At 53.8% G+C, this 15,798-nt stretch overlaps 1 protein-coding gene across 1 annotated transcript in view; it reads left to right on the top strand.

Annotated features, from left to right (window-relative positions):
- Positions 1 to 4,812: 4,812 nt before the first annotated feature.
- The window catches only part of PRAG1 (PEAK1 related, kinase-activating pseudokinase 1), a 48,912-nt gene continuing 37,926 nt past the window's right edge, over positions 4,813 to 15,798 (top strand). Inside the window, exons 1-3 of the mRNA XM_037128857.2 lie at positions 4,813 to 5,023; positions 9,518 to 9,934; positions 11,999 to 13,827. Of these exons, the coding sequence (XP_036984752.2) occupies positions 9,605 to 9,934; positions 11,999 to 13,827 (2,159 nt within the window). The 5' untranslated portion in view covers positions 4,813 to 5,023; positions 9,518 to 9,604. The remainder of the gene's footprint in view (positions 5,024 to 9,517; positions 9,935 to 11,998; positions 13,828 to 15,798) is intronic.

The following is a 15,798-nucleotide window of genomic DNA, read 5'->3' on the forward strand; positions in this document are numbered from 1 at the left end:
CTGTTTGCAGCCCCATCAGGTCCACCTGCCCCATTCCATCTGTCTTCCCTCTGACTTAGTTCTCTCACGGAACCCCCTGCTGTGATCAACAAAGCCCACAAGGGCAGAAGCTGGACTCAGGTTGTCCCCACCTCACCCAACTAACTGAAACCTGGACTTTCCACGACAACACCTGCTCCCTGGCTAGCCTCTCCAAGACACTTCTCTTCTTACTGCTCTGGGTTTAAAAAGTGTGGGAGAACCCTGGCTGGTGTGGCTCAGTGGATTGAGCACCGGCCAAGGAACCACATGGTTGTAGGTTCAATTCCCAGTCGGGGCATATGCTTGGGTGGTCAGCCAGGGTGCCAGTAGGGGGCATGTGAGAGACAGCTACACATTGATGTTTCTCTTCCTCTCTTTCTTCCTCTCTTCCCCTCTTTCTAAAAATAAATAGAATATTTTTTTAAAAGTCTGGGAGAGAGGGTCCAATCTTTTTCTTTATGGCTTCTTCTAGATTCCTGTGTCCCATTTCTCAACTTTTCCAGTCAGCTTTGCTCCTGCTTCACCCAACTTCTTTCGTTTTTCCTGTGGTTCTAAACACCACACGGGACATGAGCACTGCATTCACGGGATGGCCACCACACACGTAGGACTCAGGAGACCACAGACCGAACCCTCTGACTTCCCTGTTTATACTTATGATACCATCATCAGTGCCGTCAGCCTCCGAGGCTGAAGTTCATCTTTGATTCCTTCCTCTGCCGCAATAACAGCACCTACCTTGGAATTCCTGTAAAGTTTCAATAAGAGAAGGCATGTAAATCATTTAGCATACAGGGCCTGAGCCAGCGTGAGTGCTTCATAGTGACACGATGATTAATGAACATCTTATCCTTCATAACGAATCAGTGCATAGCCTGTCCCCATACCTTCCTCTTTGTGTCTTTTAAAACCACCCATCCAGCATCTATTCTTCTATCCCACCCACCACCTCCCTTATCAAGGCCCCTTACCTCCCATGTGGACCAGAGACAGAAACTCTAAGCCAGTTTCCTTGTCTCCAATCTTCCCTCCCACTTCCTAACCCATCTGAGGTATAACTAGATAGAGCTAATGAAAAATCAACTTGGGTAACGCCACTCAGCTACTGGGGAAGGCCGGTGCTCTTCTGCTGGCTCACTTGAGAACCAAGCCCATTCTGCCCAGTGCCACACTGAATTCCCCGCCTCGCCTCCAGGCAGACTGGCTAGCGAATCTCTGAAAAGCCCTCTGCCTCTCCCATGTCCATCCTTGGTGGATACCATTCTCTCAGTCTGGAAAATCCTCATTGTCCTCAAATTAAAATCCTTCTCATCTAAGTCTCCTTCCTTCATGAAATCACCGTTCGTGCTTCTGTCTTCTAACTCCCCCTCACAACGCTTATATTTGGCCTCTTACTCATGTTTCTTTTTCTCCCTATAGTACATTGTCATGTGCCTCATAAATTGAAATGTTTATGGATACAAATTGTCCACCTTTCTCACTTTAAGGTGAGAGACCCTCTGTTTTCCCAGGTCTATTCTCCAACCGGGGACGTATCGCGTGTGGGATCACTTTCTTCCAATCTTCACACTTTCTAACCCCTCAGACACCCCAGCTAGTGTTTTCTCAGTGCAGTGATGCAGCCACAGCTGAGCAATGCTGATATATTCTGAGAAACGCGTGGTTAGATGACTTCACCACTGTGCGAACACCACGCAGTGCACTTACGTAAACTTAGATGCTACAGCCTACACGCCTAGGCTCTGTGGGATAGCCCATTGCTACAAGCCTGTACAGCAGGTTACTGTACTAAACAACACGAGACTGAATCAAGCACAGGAGAAAATGATGCAATCAGCAGACAAGGGGAACACGAGATACGCGAGGCTGCTGCTGCCATACCACGGCTTACTGTCTGACAGCAAACTGTTTTAGAAGTAGAGAGAACACACTCTAAGATAATGATGAATAGAATGTATAGTAAATACATAAATCAATAACATAGTCACGTGCCATCAAGTATTATGTACATAATACTATGTACTATACTTTTATACAACTGGCAATGCGGTAAGTTTGTTATTGTCAACGGCACCACAAACACATGAGAAATGGGTTGCCTCACATTGCTATGATGGCTACAAGGTCACTAGGCTGTAGGAATTGGCTCCATTATAATCTTATGGGACCATTGTCACATGAGCCGTCTGTCATTGATGGAAATGTGGTTGTTACGCGGTGCAGGACTGTAAGTTAATGCTGTGCACTTCCTCATTCTGCCTTTCTAATTCTGAACTAGTTTACCTTCCCTGCCCTCAAGCCCCACCTGTCCCAGCTTGCGTCCTTATTTCCTGAAATGTGACTGCTCTCTTGTACAGTGTGGCGCCCGTGGACTGAAACCCTGAAGGGAATCACTCCTCTTCCAGGTCTGATCTGTCCCAGGGAACCCAAGCCCTACAGTGCAAAGTGCCCTAAAAACGGACAGGTAAGCAGGTCGAAGAGGAATGCTGTGTATACACAAATTGCACTGCATTGCAGGGAGCCGTTTGGAAGTTCAAGCAAGATTTGTTTATTAAAATGCATGAGCCTACCGTAGCTTTACTGAGGAGAGAGCATACTTCACAGCCACTGGTGGAGCCCTGCATGAGAAAACGGACATTTTTATGTGGATCTAAGGGAGGCTTTGGAAGTATTTTTTTATTCTTTTCATTAGGCAAGATGAAGCTACCTTCAGGCCACAATGCTCGTGTCAAAACTGATGCACGTTAAATGTCAGCAACTACAATATAATGCATTTACTTTGTGTGAGCACGGAGAACACTTGAGAATTAGTTTATTTTGCAAAATGACTGAATTAACCCTTCAATTGCTGCTGCATACCACAGAACCGCCAATCTTGTTCAACTAGCAAGATTTTCCTTATAATTTTGTTCTTCAGCCTGTTCAGGTATTAAGGATAGATAGGCAAAGAGATGGAAATAAAGTGGGAAGGTCAGCACTTCCTCCGTAATCAGTCCTGTCGGATGAGTATCTCCCCTGGGCCTCACAGAAGAAGAACCTGTCCTGAATCACAGGGACCTGCAATTTCTCAACCCCCCGCATTTGCCCTCTCACACTGTAGCTGACTAGCATGCACCTGTTGACATCATTTATTTCTCCAGCACAGATGGCTTTGTACCTACTTGCCTCCTGGGTGTTGTGTTGGTAGGTGAATGGGCTGGACCCTTCCATTTTGTTGGATGCAATGGAGCCTAACCAGTTTGGTCAAATGGTTTTCCTCACTTTGGAAAGAAGGAAAGATAGGGCTGGTTTCCAGCACTTGGAGAGCACGGCAGGGTGGCAGAGTGGAATTGCCCATCAGTGGGGTCAGAAGGCTCCAGGTCCCAATCCTGGTACTACCACTTACAGCTGATGGGCTCTGGCAAACTATGGTCCCTTTGCATCTGTTTACTTCTATAAAATGGGGAGGATGTCCCCCTTATGGAGATGTTTGGCACAGGGTAGGTACTTAAGGACTGATAGTTCCATTTCCATCCCTCTACCCCTTCCTCCAAATTCCATATCCGTTGGGTACGCTGGAGCATGAGGAAGTATTCCCCGACTCCCCTACCTTCCTCCTCTTCTTCATAGAAGCCAAACCTCAAAAACAAGTCTTCTTCCTCTCTCCAGTCCACCTACCTCTCACCCTCTGAGTCCTACTATGTCAAGCCAGATCACAAGGAGAGCGCAGGAACCAGCCTCTGTTTTCTCAGCGGGATGGGGGCGGACAGGTTCATCCTGACTGGCTCACCGTCCAAGCACCCTAATTGGAATTACAATACGCTGACTCCCTAGGGAGGCCCAGGGCCGCGAGGAGACCTGCAGGTGTTTTGCTGGGGGCTTCTTCCTGTGCCGTTTCACCTCATTCCCCAGCCCAGGCCAGCGGAAGGCTTGAGCCTCCTCCGCGCTGGCTGCCTGAGGACACACTCAGGTCAAGGTGTGAGCCTGTCTCGGACAGCAAAAGGAGGCGAGGGGACCGACTGGGCCTTAGGCTGCCCTACCTTTGGTGAAAAGATTTTTAGCCCCAGGACTGTCTCTAACTCGTCCCATTCCAGTGAAAGAGTCACTGGGTGGTAACGGTGTAAACGCAGGTGTAACAGTGGCCTGCAGACGACCCAGCAGTCCCAGGGGCGTGGAAGAGCGGCAGTCTCCAGTTCAGCCCTTGCATTCCACATCCAGCAAAGTAAAATTAAGAGAGATTAAGCAAATTGCCTGAGGCTTCGAGTCAGTCCAGAGGCTGGGGAGGACCTGGAACCGGCTGTCCCGATTCCCAGCCCGCCTCGGTCTGGCGCCACCCTCCTCCCAAGGACATGAGTAATTGACAGTCAGGGTGCCCACGCAGCTTTCGCATTCCGTCTCGGGTCTTGACCTCATCATTCCACCAGCGACCCCTCGTTTTCTGCTTCCCCAATCCAGAGCTGGTGCTATACCCCCCCCCGTCTACCCCCCCCCCCCCGCCCCCCGTAGAGCCTGATGGATGAAGGGACACCCATGCACACATCGTCGTGGAAGGCTGCAGAGACCGAAATTCGACCCCGCAGAAGCGCGCTGAGCCACTGCTGGGGAGGGTGCCTATGGGGGCTTGGCTCGGGGTCAGGCTGCGCGGAGTCTCGGGCGGGGGCGGAGCCTCACGGAGGGGAACGGGAGGGGCGGGAGGAGGGGCCGGGCGTGGAGAGTTTGGGGGAATCCGGCTGAAAAGCCGGAGCCCGCCGGGGTGGGAGCTGGAGGCGTGCGGGACGGAGGGAGTCCGGGCCGCGCGGAGTGCGGAGGTGCGGCGGGAGCCCGGCGCGCGGCGTCACCGGAGGCGGAGGGGGCGGAGCCGCGTTCTCAGCTGCCACCCCGCCGCCGGGCTCGGCAGACGACACCCGCCCGCGGCCGGGCACGCACCGCGCGCTCACACTCTGCTAACAATGCTCCCCGGCGCCCGGCCGGACGGCTGGCGGCTCGGCGACCGACGGCGAGGCCGGGAGAGCGCGGCCCCGAGGTGAGCCCGCCACGCTTTCTCCAAATTCGGCCTCTTTTTGTCTAGCGAACGTGGCCGCAGAGGGGAGCTTTGGAGGACCTCTGCGATCACTGGGCAGGCGGTCCCCTGTCGGGTCCGCTGGGGTGACAGGCGGCCGCTTGGGGCTGGTGGAGCGTCGGGACCGCGTGCGCCCGGGGTTGTGCCCGAGGCGGAGGCGCGCAGCCCGGGGGGCACGGTAGCCGGAGGGGTGTTTTCGATTCATTCGAGAATTGCGCTCAGGAAACGGGGAAACTTTCCATGGAGTTCCGGGAGGGGAAACCGACTCTTCTGCTGGTCTTGCCGACCCCGCTGCTCCTTTCGGGGCGAGACTGAAGAGTTTTGTGATCGCTAGAGCGGAGACACCCTTTCCGCCGCAGCTGTATTGTCAAAGGAGTGGAGAGGGGTGATGGTTTGGGTCCCCAGGGTCGTAGCTGCCCCTTATGCGGGCTCGGCTTAGATGCCAGCTTCGGAGCCCCCAGAGGTGCTGAGATGATGCCTTTTCCCTGAGCCACGGCTCCGCCTTCTGTAAGGCATGCCGTGGGCATGTTCCTGACCCTCGCCGCGGCTGTCCCCTTCCCCAGCCGCCCGCGCCCGCTCCCCCCCCCCCCAGAAGAGAACCTCCCCACTTTCAGGTGCTGTGCATGGGAATGGAGGCAGGCCCGGCTGGCTGTGTAACTGTGTTTCTCTCGGATAAAGCCCAGCCAACAAGCACATGGCTTTGCACAGCTGATGGGATAGCAAAGCCCGAAGGGCCAGTTTTGCAATGCCTCCCGTTCCGAGGCAGGTTCCGAGGCCTTAGTGGTCACCAGCCTGCACTGATGAAAACAACCCCTTCCCTCTTTGAATCTAAAATTGGACATGAAACCCTGGGGAATTCTGAAGTTGTTTTCTTATTGCAGGGTCTTGGGGAACTCAGCATCCTTACTGTAGGTTCAGACTGTAGTGGGTCTAACCCAGAAGAACACATTCCTGCTGGTGAGAGTAGATTACATAGCAGCGGAGAAGGAAAAAGACGATATGAAAAGTTGGGTGGATATCATGACTTGCTCTGTGTGTGTGTCTGTTTGCAGGTATGTGTGTGTGTGTGTGTGTGTGTGTGTGTGTGTTTTAAGGTTGTCCCTCTCCTTTCGATCCTTGTCAGTGGGTTGTTGAAATCCAGCCTCTTTCCATACCTATGTTCTCTTTTCTGATGTTGCATTAACTTAATTGTAATATGTGTACAATTTGTAGAGGAGTGTTTTCTGGTATCCTGTCATTTCAGGGTAAGGCATAAACAACTTTTGATGCAAGTATGAGGGGCAATGTTATGAGCCAAAATATTTAATTTTGTGGCTCTGCATCTGGCCAGCACTCTTCATATTGTTTTTAGAAGGAGGTGGGAATCTGACAGCTTCAGTCTTGCACTTTGTAGCCCCAAGTCTAGTGCACAGATTTGCAGAGGTAAAGGTATTTTATCACAACTTGAATCAGAAAGAATGCTGCAGTCTTTTTCTAGTCTCACACTACTGCCTCCTACAGAAATGGGGGAATTTGCATAATTCTGGGGGCCGCCTCCCTGCAGAGGTAAGGAATGTGGGCTGGAAAGGTGCCATTCGCAGGCTGGGGAGAGCTCCCTGGTAGGCAAGGCGCTGCTCCCGATTTGTGAATGCCCCTTGAGTTTTTCACCATCTTTTACTCAAAACAAATAGAGATCCTCTCAGGCCGTCTCTAAACAAATAGAACTGGAAAATAATCTCTTCGAGCTTGACACGGTGGTAAGTTGTTTGCTGTGACTGAGAAACTAGTTATTTTATCTTATTTTATTTTAATTATTGTTCAAGTACAGTTTTCTGCCTTTTACCCCCAGCCCAGCCCTCCCCACCTCCCTCTCGTTTCCACTCCCCGCCCCCATTTTTGTCCATGTGTCCTTTATACTTGTTCCTGCAAACCCAGTTTTAAGAAAATGCCACTGAGCCCGTGATGGCGAGAAGCCCGGGGCTTTGGTAACTTTGCATCTCTGAGCAGTCACGTTGATGAAAGTTGTGTCCACTCTCAGAGAATTGCAGAGCCTCAGAGCCAAGAGTGTGCTCAGAAAGGGAGGGGTTCTGAAGGAGGCGTCCCCGTGTGGGTAGCCCAGAGCCTGCCAGAAGTCCCAGCGCTGCATCGGGCCATGGTCTGCAAAGGAGGGCGACCTCTGGCACCAAGTAGCCATGCATGACAAGTGTGTTGCTCTCAGTTGCCTGTTGAGGAAATAAGATGTGACCACCCCAAACAGCTTCTTCATGGATCTATGGTAGCTCTGAGGAAGTAGTTGGATGCCCAACCCCTTGGACAGCCCAGCCTCTTGAGGGGCTGCAGGAATGTGGGGAGCCCACACAGAACTGGTTTCCAAGCTCTCTTCCTCCAGCCCACTGAGGGGCTCCGGAGCCTCATCCTGCACTTGAAGGGGGGCCGCCTTTTCCGAGGCCAGGAAGGCAGCCTTCATCAGCTTCTGGGAAAGAAAAGACCTGCTCCTCACCTTGGGGCAGGAGTGTGGAGACTTGCGGTGCTGAACACCAAAACGCTTCCTCCACTCTTTCCCCCTTCCAGAATGCAGCTCAGGCCAGGCCCTCTGTGGCCCGAGGTTGTGGGAGAAAGAAAAACCCCTGCTCTCCTCCTCTGCTTGTTGAAGCTTAGTGACCTCTTCTGGGCAAGTTGGCAAGGAAGGGACGAACCTGCAACTATGGTGTAGGGAGAAGGGCCTACCCTGCAATCATCTCCAAGGGAGGGGTGTGTGCCATCCTCACGACGGTTGCTGGAAGACAAACACTGTCTTTTATTTCAGAGTGTTCATTTAGCTTAAAGACGCAGGGCTTCGAGGTTAACTTTGGAGGCGAAGGAGGCAAACGCAGCTTCAGCACTTGCTGAATGAGCGCTCCTGTCTGTGAGTGTGGGAGATCAGAAAGATAGCGCTTCCCACAAAGATTCTGGAATGATCTTTGGGACACCTGGCTCATTCCACCTGGCTAGCCCTGTGGGTAGTAGCTTAGCCTCAAAGCAAGTTCTCACAGGAAGAGAGTGGAGAGCAAACCCAGGGCAAAACTTTCCCTATTGAATGAGAATCTGTTCACTTCAAGTTCTTCAGTGAACTATTTTCTCATGAACAGGCTTTGTGAGCTGTTGGTCTAACACAGTGATTTTCAACCTTTTGTATCTCGTGGCGCACATAAACTCATTACTAAAAATCTGTGGCACACCAAAAAGTGAAATTTTTTGCCAGTCTGACAAAAAAATTAGGTATAACTTTGATTCATTCACACTGGACTGCTATTGTTGTGTTGGCTGTGCCCCTTACTAAATAGTCAGATATGGCATGTTTTAAAAACGCTTGCGGCACACTGGTCGAAAATTGCTGGTCTGACCAATGACATGGTGAGGTGGGGAGTTGCCAGCAAAGTTGACTTCTCTTTCCTGACCTACCGAGCTCTCCATGTCTATGGACAGGTCTTAGTTTATGTGGCTGCCATTGTTTTCCCATCCATATCAAAGGGATGCATCGGCCTGACAGGGTGTTATCCAGGTTATTAATTAATACCTGCAACCCTTTGAGCTCCTCCTGGACGGGGAATTTACGAAGTGCTATGATGCAGACTCTGCTTTCGGTTTTACTCTCAGAGGCAATGCCTTGCAGCCAGCTGACTGCCTCGCCCCCAGGGTTATCGGGGAAACGACTGTGCGGTCCTCTCCCCGCTCTCCTGTATTCCATCCTGCCCCGCCTAGACCGCAGCGCTGTGGCACAGATGCATTTCTGTCTGTTTCCCCCTTGGCCTGCAGCTGCAGCTTTGCTGAGCTCATTGAGCACTGGGTTGAATGATGTACGGGAAGCAGGGGGAAGGAGGCAAATTTCCAGGGTGCCAGACCGGACAAGAGTCCCCCGTGGGGGCAGGCCAGCACCACACCCCTTGCCTGTCTCACCCCCTCCGTCTCTGCCTGGTTTCAAGTGTGGATTACAGCCCTGCTTTTAGGGCCTAGGCTCACGTCCCTGCGCACATAGTTCTTCGTTAAAAATCGTGGCTTTATCCTGCAGAAGCCACTGTTTGTATCCACTGCACCACTTCTATTCTTGTTTCTCTGGGGCAGTCCCAGGCTCTAGACCCCTAGTGGCAGAGAATGCATGGATGAGATAACAGGCTTCTCTCCTGTGTGATTTCTTCTCATTCAGCTGCCCGTACACCTCCAGCCACTTGGGATTTATTTTCAAGGACTGAAATGTCTTTTATGCTCTCTATCCACATAATAGAGCTCTGTTTAGTTTTTCAGCTTCCGATAAGGCCACACCACGAGAGAGACTTAAGAGGAATGGGTGAAGGCCTGAGCATAAATGGAATACTGGTCTTTAGCTTCTCTCTCCTGCTTTCCTCCCTCCTCTCTGCTCCCCAGACAGTCAGACCCTAAGCAGTGATGCACTTGTCCCCTGGCGGGGAGGTCTCTGATCAGCCCAGTGTCCTTCCGTTCCAGGAAGCTGCTCTGTGACCCACACCCGCCTCCCACAGGACCACGCCAGAGAGCCAGGTGCAGGATGAACCAGCGCACTGTCCACCCAAGATGCACCAGACCATCGGACTGAACCCGGAGAGCCTGAAAATGTCCGCGTGCAGTGACTTTGTGGAGCATATCTGGAAGCCTGGGTCCTGTAAGAACTGCTTCTGCCTGCGGAGCGACCACCAGCTGACGCCCGGCCGTCCCCAGCCCAGAGCCGGTAGTCTGCCCCCTCCTCCCCGCCTGCCCCCCAGGCCTGAGGACTGCCGCCTGGAAGATGAAGGTGTGAACAGCTCACCCTACTCCAAGCCCACCATCGCCGTGAAGCCCACCATGCTGAGCTCCGATGCCCCTGATATGTGGACAGAGGCGAACATGAATGGAGACGTCCCACAGGTGAGCCTGACCGTCCCGTGGTATTCTTACTGGGGCTCTTCCTAGTGCCGAATTTGGTGACCAGCTGGCAGCCGGGAAGGGCCGTGAGAGCAAGACTGTCACAGGACGGCAGCCCGTCAGCTTGCCCGGAGACCACGCCTTCCTGACAGCTGCCCTCTTGCCTGTCTGCTCCTGTAGGCTAAGGACCATTAATTCACTCTCTTGAAGTCCATCTGGAGACTATATTCATTATTCATTCAGATAAATGTCAGGGCACACAAAATGAAGCTCCTTGCGGTTTTTTAATCCATAATTTTAAATGTGTGCACAAGTAGCAATGTGGCATGAGGAATTCCATGCACCCGCCGTGGCTTAGCCGGTGTCGACAACCACCAACTCACGACCAACCTTGTTTCTCCCTACCTGTCCCCCACCCTCCCTGTCCTATGATTTTAAAGGCCAGTCAGTCACTGCATCATTTTGGTACGTCTTTAAAAAAAATAAAGCCTTTTAAAAAGTATAACCACAATACCATTTAACACTTAAAACTATTAGCAGTCATTCATTAATGATGAATTAATGAATGACTCCCAGCTAGTGTTCATATTCTCTGTTCTGAAGCTCAGATCTCACCAGCTTTGACGTAGGATCAGTAAAAACAGTTACATCCATGGAGAGTAGTCCATTCAGCTCATCCCACAACTAACGCTCCCAAGGACTCATTATTTCAAGGGCATGGAGAGCCTGCTGCCTGCAGACGCTTACAGAGTTGGGCGTTTGGGACTTGTTCTTTTTTTTAAAAATTATATTAAAGATTTATTTAGTTTTTAGAGAGGTGGAGAGGAAGGGAGAAGGGAGAGGAACACTGACTTGCAAGAGAAATGTCGTTAGCCGGTTGCCTCTCGCACACCCCAGCTGGGGACCTGGCCTGCATCCTGGGCATGTGCCCTGACCAGGAGTCAAACCAGTGACCTTTCGGTTCACAGGCCAGCATTCAGTCCATGGAACCACACCAGCCAATGGACTGGTTAGGGCACATGCCCAGGTTGCAGGCGAGGTCCCCGGTTCTGCAACTGGGGACCTATAACCACATTCTAAGAACTGCTGGCGACCTCTGTGACCTCTTCGCCTGTTCTAGTTTTCCCAGACCATGGCAGTGAGTGACTCAGGAAGGGTGGGTGAGGGTACGTGAAACCAGGGGTCAGCGTTGAGTCGGGGAGCGGTCACTGAAGAGAGGCCTCTCCTGGGGTCGCGCCGAGTGCTGTTTCCCCTCAGGGCCGCTCCGGCCTGGGGACGCTGGTTCCATCCTCTCACCGGGTCTGCCTTCACAGACACGAGCCAGGACTCTTCTATTTAGAGTCATCTCGGAAAGGAGCCAGATGCGGGTTGACTTCGAGGCTGCTGCTCGAAGTGGTGTCCCGGGAGCCTAGACGGGGAGCAGGAGGGGACAGTGACTTCAGGGATGAGAATGACCAGTCTGCCTCTCTGTCTCGTAGCTCAGCTACTCCAGCCACTTACGCAGGCCCAGGCCGGGGTCACCGCCTGTCACTGGGAGAAAGAGCAGCTCTTTGGCACTGGCCAGCTCAGAAACCACCCCTCACCCTCCCGCTCTCGCCCCCACCGCTCACCCAAGGTGTTTTAAAAAGCCTCATGACTGCTTTCTTCAGGAATGTGTCATCACACAGTTATCAAAAGACTAACAAACACAAAACAAAAATTAAACTAAACCCAAATATTGATATTCAGAGCCCATAGGAGAACTTATCTCATCCGGCAGTTTCAAGGGAGAAGGCAAAATGTTCCTTTCTGGAGTGATTTTTTTCCCCTCCTTCACGGACCTAAGCTGAAAGAAGGCCAGGCCCCGGTGGGCAGGGCAGCCCGGTGTCTGGGCCGACCACAGGCTCTTCGGGGCCTGGCAGCGGCCAGAGGGCTGTGGGGAAGTCGGGGGGCAAGCTGCTGCCCCGCTTGTGCGCTGTGTCCTGGAAGACGGTTTGCAAGGTCTCGTCACTTCCTTCCCACTTTTTCTCTCTCCTTTTTTTCTCTGATGAGGTCTAATGTGAGTCTTTTCACCCCGGGGCTGTGTAGGTCCTCTGGAGACGGCCCCCCGGCAAGCTCCCCTTCTCGAAGCAGGACGAGAGGTCGGTGGTCTACCTGGGCAGCTTCCTTGGCATGCAGAAGCCCGCCGGGCCCTCGGCCCCCGCAGACGGCCACCCTCGTGGCCCGCCCGCCTGTGCCGCGGGCGGCCTGCACAGCCCAGAGCGCCGGGGAGAACGGAACACTGCCTTCCACCCGCTGAGTTTCCCCGCAGAGAAGGCCGGGCGAGAAGAAAAGCCCACGTTTCCCTACCAAGAGCCGACTTCCACTCAGGAGAGCAGCTTCCACCAGAAACAGGCTGCCTTCGTCGGGGTGACAGCTGGCTGTCACAAGGGCCCTGGGCCCCAGCCCTCGCCGCAGCCCCTGCGGGAGTCCCTGCCCTCGGAGGATGACAGCGATCAGAGGTGCTCCCCCTCTGGGGACAGCGAAGGGGGAGAATATTGCTCCATCCTGGACTGTTGCTCCCTGGTCCCTGCAGCCCAGGGCACCGCACAGGCCGAGGGGCCCCTGTGCAAATCTGGCAGGGACTGCTCTCCAACGTGCTGGGAGCAGGGGACGTGTGTGGGGCCAGCTGAGGACGTGAAGCGGGAGTGCTGTAGCCAGGGCCCCAAAGAGACCCCAGCCCGTCTGGGCCCCAAGCAGCTGTCCCCTCCCTCGGAGGCGGCCAGTTCCTGCGATGGCCTCTCCTGCGGGAGCGCCAGCAGCGGCACCAGCAGCCCCTTCACCCCGCCTCTTGAGAGTGATTACTGCTCTCTCACGAAGGAACCTGTGCAGGGGAAGCAGCAGGACTCTGGCTGCCACGTGGCGCCCTCTAGCGGGTGCCTTGGGCTGACCGGGGAGCCCCCGCCGCCAGCCCGCCCCAGGGAGGCTGTGCATCCCGAGCCCATCTATGCTGAGAGCACCAAGAGGAAGAAGGCGGTTCCAGTCCCTTCCAGGCCACAGGCCAAGGCACCACAGGCGGCAGCAGCCCCCAGCCAGGGCCACAGCCACGGCCAGGTCCGGACGGCTAACACCTGGGCTCAGAAAGCGGCGTCTGGCTGGGGCCGGGACAGGGAAGGCGTGGATGTGGCCCCCCAGTTGGCGGCCACCATCACAGTCATGGCGGCCCACCCGAAAGAGGACCACCGGACCATCTACCTGAGCAGCCCCGACTCCGCGGTGGGGGTGCAGTGGCCACGCCAGCCTGTGAGTCGGGACTCGGAGGCCGGGGACGCGGAGACTCCAGTGGGGCAGGGGAGGAGCCCCGGGGAGAGCCGCCGCCTGGATGCGAGCGAGCGCAGCTCCCAGGGGAGGCCTGCCATCCCCCCCAAGCTGTCCAGGAGCAGCCCCGGGGGCTCCCCTGTGTCACCGTCAGCCTCCCCACTGGCAGACCTCAGCGAGGGCAGTTCGGGCGGTGGCACTGGGCCTCAGCCCTCATCCAGGGGCCCCACCGACTCTGCGTCTTCCTGCCGGGCCAACGGTGTCGCCAGCCGTGACTCTGTCAGGTATTCCCCGCCAGCCGCCAGCACCTCCTCGGCCTTGGACCAGAGGCGGCCCCGGTACCAGACCGGGGCCTGGAGTCGTCAGTGCCGAATCGAGGAGGAGGAGGAGGTGGAGCAAGACTTACTGAGTCAAAGCTGGGGAAGAGAGACGGAGAGTGGCACCACGGACTCCTCGAACTCCTCCACCTGGCACCGCCTCTGCCCCCCAGACAGCTCCTCCGGGCAGAACGACAAAGCTGGGGCTGGGATGAGCAAATCGGCCTCTTTCGCCTTCGAGTTTCCCAAGGACAGAAATGGCAGGGAGGCCTTCTCGCCTCCTCCACCACCTCCAAAGTCAAGGTGAGTACGAGTGTCTGTGTGTGACTCGGGGCTCTTACGGGAACCTTTCCTGCCCGCACCAGAAACCTGCAGCCCAGGCTCTGTTAGGTAAACTTCTGAGAGCTGTTGCTCTTTTTTGTGGCCTGGAAACACAGCTACAAGCAAGTGCCCTGCTTGGGATTGGCTCTTTGGAATGAATTTTTCCAAGAAGCCCTGCCAAGCCGCGTCCCTTTCGCAGCGCCCATAACTTCATACTCTGGTGCCCTTTTCCTCCCTGTCTCTCTGAAGGATCTTCAGTAGGCTGTTTCAAGGAAACTCTGAAATTCTCCGTTTACTTTTAAACCCGCGGCAGAAGGAGGCTGTGCTTCAGGATTTGGGGAAGCGAAGGGGCCGGGCCAAGTGTGCGCGGCAGGAACTGCAGCTGCCCTGGCCAGGAGGCCTCAGGGCCAAAAGCAGGATAGTGGGAGGCTCTGCACCTGGTTAGGAACCCTCAGATGTGGGTTTTTGAAGAAAAAAACCCTGCAGTTCCATTTTAGCACTGAAACTCACAGCTTTCTCCACTGCCTCACTGCTCTCTCCTCCCAGTCCACAGAACCTTTCACGGGCCCGAGAAAAATAAATGCCTTTTTTAAGGTACCCAGCTGTTCATGGAATTTCAAGTCCAGAGGAAAAAATTTCCTCTATTAAAGCAAAACTGATTCCTATCAGAAAAGGAGAAACCTGCTATTCCCCCCCACCCAAAAAAAAGGTGGTCTTTTTGCAAAGACTTTCCCTAGTCTAATGTCATTTCCGGTGGATGTTTGGCTCTCTTTGGTTACAGTTTCAACTCCCTAAATGAATGAGGGGCTCAGCAGCGGAGAGGAGCTCCCATGTATGTGGCACTTACTGAGGGCTGGGAGTTGGACATATTCATTCATCTGATCCTCAGAACAGCCCCCGGAGGCAGGACAGACCACCCCCACTGTACTGATGATGAAATGGAGGTGGAGTTAAATAACTGCTCAGGTGGTATGGCCGTACCTGGCAGTCTGGCTCCCGGAGTCCGTGCTCCTAAACATAGAGGGCACATCAGCAGGCAGAGGCCGTGAGCAGGGCACGAGAGTAAAACGCGGGCCTGGCATTGTCTGCCTCGGGCCCGGGGAGGTGAGTGAGAAGCACCAGTTTTAGCCTTAGCAGTCGAGGTCATTATGCATCTTTCTCACCTACAGGCCGAATGAGCTTGAACAAGCCACTCGCCATGACTGAGCCTCCAAGTTACTCTTCTCTAGAACAGGATGACCATAACAATAATCACACCATTTATTGATGGCTCACAGGACCCAATGGCAGAGGTTAGTTACTGTGTAGGCAGAGAGCTACAGGCCATGGCAGGGACACTCGCCCGCTCTGGGAGTGAGCCTGGCCCAATCCCGGACAGGCTGCCTGAGCTTTGAGGAAGCAGCTAAAATGTTCTTGTTTTAGCATCTACAGCGGGGCTGGAAGAAGCCCCAGTCACCCCAGCAATGCGTTAAAGACCGAAAATTAGCCAAGTAAAGTGACAGATCTAATTGACTTTATTAAGCAAATCATGAATCAGGCAGCGTCTCATCTAGTAAATACCAAGGTGCCCTAAGGAATGGTGCCCAATGGACTTATCGGCAGAAGCAGAGTGAGTCAAGGAAGTTAAAAAGGAGCATCATTTCAGGCAAGGTCCCCTTCCCTCGGGGGAGGCAGGGGGTCTTATCAGGCATATTTCCTCGCTAGGGTTGACAAGAAATTCTAGACTGGTTTGAAATTCTACTCTTGGGAGAGGCTAAAAATGGCAACTAGATTAGGTACTGAGTCTTGGTGGGACTTAGAAAAAGTGACTCCACTTGGGACCCATTGTTTCTTTTTACCGTTCTGAGAGAAGTGATCCAAATGTCCACCACCAGCGCCACTCTCTGCCACCGCTCCATAGATAGTGGGTCTCGAAACTTGTCATTGATCCCTTTGTTGTTGTTGTTTGCTGAA

The sequence above is a fragment of the Artibeus jamaicensis genome, unplaced genomic scaffold, assembly GCF_021234435.1.
Source record: "Artibeus jamaicensis isolate MK-2021 breed Jamaican fruit bat unplaced genomic scaffold, CSHL_Jam_final scaffold_833, whole genome shotgun sequence".
Taxonomy (NCBI): Eukaryota; Metazoa; Chordata; class Mammalia; order Chiroptera; family Phyllostomidae; genus Artibeus; species Artibeus jamaicensis.